The sequence below is a fragment of the Arachis ipaensis genome, chromosome B04 (assembly GCF_000816755.2).
Source record: "Arachis ipaensis cultivar K30076 chromosome B04, Araip1.1, whole genome shotgun sequence".
NCBI classification, from domain to species: Eukaryota; Viridiplantae; Streptophyta; class Magnoliopsida; order Fabales; family Fabaceae; genus Arachis; species Arachis ipaensis.
Genome location: NC_029788.2, coordinates 128,690,513 through 128,695,299, shown reverse-complemented (window position 1 = coordinate 128,695,299; position 4,787 = coordinate 128,690,513). Strand labels below are relative to the sequence as shown.

General features: G+C 29.8%; 1 protein-coding gene across 1 annotated transcript; it reads left to right on the top strand.

The window, feature by feature from the left end:
• LOC107635401 (UDP-glycosyltransferase 83A1) lies at nt 1,259–3,931 on the top strand. Its single transcript, XM_016338873.2, has 2 exons — nt 1,259–1,819; nt 2,893–3,931. Exons 1-2 carry the CDS (start codon nt 1,330–1,332, stop codon nt 3,765–3,767), a joined length of 1,365 nt encoding a protein of 454 aa, XP_016194359.1. The 5' UTR covers nt 1,259–1,329; the 3' UTR covers nt 3,768–3,931.

The window sequence follows — 4,787 nt, the reverse complement described above, 5'->3', positions numbered from 1 at the left end:
TTGCTAGCAATGGAACTCTTTATTTAAATAGAATAAATTAATTGTTTACTTAAATAAATCGATTTACAAAATTTTATTTTTTTAAATATTTAATTACAATTTTGTTGGTACCAAAAATGAAAACAAAAATCACCATGTTTACACTGTTATTGTCAGTGAAAACGAAAACAAGAGAAGAAAGAAAAACGTAGAAGTGGTTGACAATAATTTTTTCTCTTCTCTCTTTTTTGTTCATTTTTACTTATAGTGACAGCTTAAATTTGGAAAAAAAAATTACTTTATTTTTACTAGTAACTAACAGTGAAAAGACAGAAATAATTTATTAGCGTTGTTTTTGCTATCAGCATTAGCATAAATATCATTAATATTTATTTCTTTTTCTTTTTGTGCCAACAAAATTATAATTAAATATTTTAAAAAATAAAATTTTATAAATTGATTTATTTAAATAAATAAATAAATAAATTATTTTATTTAAATAAAAAAATACCCTGGCAATGGTTGACAGATGAGATCAGGAAGTGGTTTTGTTTTCTTCCTTAAAATGATCACTCTTGTTGCGGTTTTCCTGATCTCCTAATCATTATTGCATATGTATCTTGTCGTCTTTAGATTTTGTAATTACTAGTACTGGATACTGTATTTGCTCTATGTTATGAGTTATTCCATCTTAGAAACCTTAATTCTTATACATATATGAAAAATTAATGATTAAATTATGATTTTCACATAATTATATCTTTGATCTACTATTTCCTCTACCACCTTTAGATCTAATAAATATTTCAAATAAANATATATATATAGAGAAAAATTCAAATCAGCCCTTGACAATTACTTCGAAAGACAACGAGGTCCCTGACAAAAAAAACCCCAACTCGGCCCCTGACAAAAAAAATAAACCCAACCCGGCCCCTAACAATTACTTCGAAAGGACAACGAAGTCCCTGTGCCAAAAAAAATCAATGTTATTTTTTTTTGCACAGGGGCTAATCAGTCCCAAAAAAAATTATCAGAGGCTGGATTGGGTGTTTTTTTTTCTTGGGGGCCTCGTTGTCTTTTTGAGATAATTGTCAGGGCCGGATGGGGTATTCACTCATATATATATATATATATACCTTGCACATCACTTAACTAGTCACTCATTATTGTCTCTAAGCCAGTAGCCACACAATAATTATGACATAATTGTATCTCTGATCTTCTATTTCCTCTACCACCTTTAGGTCTAATAAATATCTCAAATAAATATTAAATTGTGCATCACCTAATTAAAGTAGTAGTCACTCATTATTGTTTCCCTTAGCCACACAAAAATTCTCCAGAAAGATGAGTCTGAAACATGTTCTAGTTCTGCCATTTCCAGCACAGGGGCATGTGAACCCTTTAATGCACTTATCACACAAACTAGTTCAACATGGCTGCAAAGTTACCTTTGTCAACACTGAGTTCAACCACAAGAGAGTTCTTACTGCAATGAATGGTAAGATTACTCTTGATGGTTCAGAAGTGGAATTAGTCTCACTTGCTGATGGGTTAGGACCTGAAGATGATAGAAGTGACATCGCTGGTTTAATTGCTTCAATGGTGAGAACCATGCCTAGTGATCTTGGAATGCTTATAAGGGACATTAATTCCAGGGATGATGGGAGTAACAGAATCACAAGCATAGTTTGTGACACATATATGGCATGGGCTTTGGAAATAGCACAAAAGCTTGCAATCAAAGGTGCTATCATCATCCCTTCATCGTCAGCTATGCTTGCCTTGGAAGACAACATTCCAAAGCTTATTGAGGATGGAATTATGGATAGTGATGGTAAGCAATTAAATACACACTAAACGTTTTGTTTGCAAATTTATTACCTGCAAATTTATTTGCGAATAGTGTGAGTTTCCTCTCTCTTTTGTAAAAATATTACCAAATAAGAATTAGCAAATTTTCTAGCAAAGCTAATGATCCAATCTTTAGTAAGAAAATTGACCAAATTCCTATAGTGATCATAAAATTTATGACTTTTACCGTTTTAATTTTTCAGATTCAAAATTTATTATATTCGTCTGAGAAATTTGGCTCCACATACCATATTGATTCTTAAATTCTTTTCGATGTTGAGTTTACTAATGGAATGTTGAGCTAGCTCTCAGTTATCACACAAGACATCACATCACATATAATTAAATGACATTTTTTCGTTTTACCTCTTAAATAAGATAAAAAACAAGGTCGTTTTGGAGAATGAAAAAAGATATAATAATTTGCACATTGCTCTTCTTTCTCTTTTCGTTTTTGCTTTGTTTAATTGCTAAAACGAAACAATATTGTTTAATCTTGTATCCAGCGTAGCAAGTCAGAGTTAGCTCAAAACTTAGTTCATTAATTCAGTACTAAAATGAATTTAGGAACTAAGATGGTGTCCAAAACGACTTCGAACACCAATATAAATAATTGAAGGATTAAAATGGTGAAAGTCGTAAATTTGAAGGAGTATTTTAAGAATTTAATAGAAAAAATCTTCTAAAGCAAGAATATTTGTAAAGTAACCACGTAAGAAATATAATTAAATTTGTAATTTTTATCATTATGAGTTCTATAATTTTAATATAAAAAAATATATACTTTCCTTTTGTTTGCATTAGAGGATTTTGATCCTTTTAGTAGTATCATCATGCTAACTTGATGTAGTGGTCTGAAAAATGATAATTGTTTGCTTATTTCATTTTTTTTAAATAAAAACAACCAAAAAAACAAAGGACAAATATAAAACATGTAGTGGTAATGGTAAATCAATTTGTTTAAAAAGTAACCAATTGATTTTTTCCCCCCATACTTTTCAATCTAATTACATAGCTCTTGTCATTCACGTTTGTTTTGTTTGATTGTAACTGCAGGATTCCCCATTAAAAAAGGGAAATTTCAACTATCTCCAAAAATGCCTAATATGAATATAACTGATATGCCTTGGTCCTGCTTTAGTGATGCATCATCACAAAAGACTGTATTTCATTACCTTGCAAGATCAATACAATGGTCACATTTAACTGATTGGTGGCTTTCCAACACAACCATAGAGCTAGAACCTGGTGCATTATCCTTATGCCCAAAGATCTTACCAATTGGGCCAATAAAAGAGTGTCACAAGTTTAGATCATTGGGCCAATTCTGGCAAGAAGATCATTCTTGCTTGAGTTGGCTTGATCAACAAGCACCATGTTCTGTTATATATGTTGCATTTGGTAGTTTCACTATTTTTGACCCAAACCAATTCAAAGAACTTGCACTTGGGCTTGAACTTACTAATAGGCCTTTTCTTTGGGTTGTGCGTGAAGATTCTAATGGTAGTGTTACAAAACACAAATACCCTAATGAATTTCAAGGCACTAAGGGTAAAATTGTCAAATGGACACCCCAACAAATGGTGTTAAAACACCCTTCTATAGCTTGTTTTGTTAGTCATTGTGGTTGGAATTCTACTATGGATGGTGTGTCTAATGGGGTACCTTTCTTGTGTTGGCCTTATTTTGCTGATCAATTTGTAGACAAGGCATATATTTGTGATTTTTGGAAGGTGGGTTTGGGATTTGAGGAGGATGAGAAAGGGATTATATCACGTTGGGAGATAAAGAAGAAAGTGGAACAACTCTTGGGAGATGAAGAGATTAAGGGAAGGTCTAAGAAGATGAAGGATATGATTATGAATAACATTGCAAAAGATGGCAAGTCCACACAGAACTTCAACAAGTTTATGAAGTGGCTCAATGAATGATAAGAATGTTCTTCTTGTATTTGTTTGCAGAAACTTCTTGTGTTGGTTTCATCTTTAATAAAATAAAATGTACTATTTTCTATTTGGTGAAAACTCAGGTGGAGTCAACTTCACGTGAAGTTCATAGTTGAGAGTCATTAAATTATTTAAATGATTTGACTAAATTTTTATCTAACAACTCTCAGTTATCAACTTCAAGTGAAATTGCACCTGAGTTTTCACATTTCTATTTAACACGTTTAAATTACATTTTCTAAACCACTATAAATAGTTTAGTGGAATGGAGCTTAAATAACAAGTATGAGATTGAAGGTTTCTGTTTTGGTTGTCCTGATTGAAGGTTGATAATGTAATTTTCTGGTTTTTCACACTATTAATAGTTATAATTTAAATTCAATGAAAACTTATAATACGTGATAAACATAAACCCTTGGCAAAAAAAAATTAACACGTATACATATATAACAGAAGAAGGAATGTCTCTAACTTCATTATTCATAAAAAAGAATCGATATTTGTAAAAAAATCAATTATTAAATTAATTATTATATATATTTTTACAGTAAAATAATAATTAACCATTAAAATAACTAAATTTAATAAATAAGTATTCACATATGATAATTGATTGGTGTTTAGTGTTTAATATATACGTCGTAGTTTTATGTGTAAATAATTTTACCGTAAATATAATATATGATAAAATTTAATGTGATTTAGTCTATATAACTAACTTTATCTAATAGAATAAAGTTTTGTTGTTGTAGCACTTGCGATTATTTTCAATTGCTCGGATAAACTAGTTTACATATTGATAGGAGTGATAGGGCTTAATATATGAACAAAATATTCTATTTTTATATTTCTAATGTTTCGTTTCTAAAATTAATATGGTCAAATTAGTCTTTAAAAATTTAATTATTTTTTACATTCGTTTTTAAAAGATATTATTAATTAAATTAGTTTGCAAAAGATTATAAATTAATCACCTTAATCCTTCTATATATCAATTTATTAATA

Excerpts from the sequence above, each read along its gene's own strand:
- LOC107635401 (XM_016338873.2), top strand. The coding sequence starts at position 1,330 with ATGAGTCTGAAACATGTTCTAGTTCTGCCATTTCCAGCACAGGGGCAT. Across the intron at positions 1,820-2,892 it reads TGGAATTATGGATAGTGATG|GATTCCCCATTAAAAAAGGG; the intron begins GTAAGCAATTAA and ends TTGTAACTGCAG.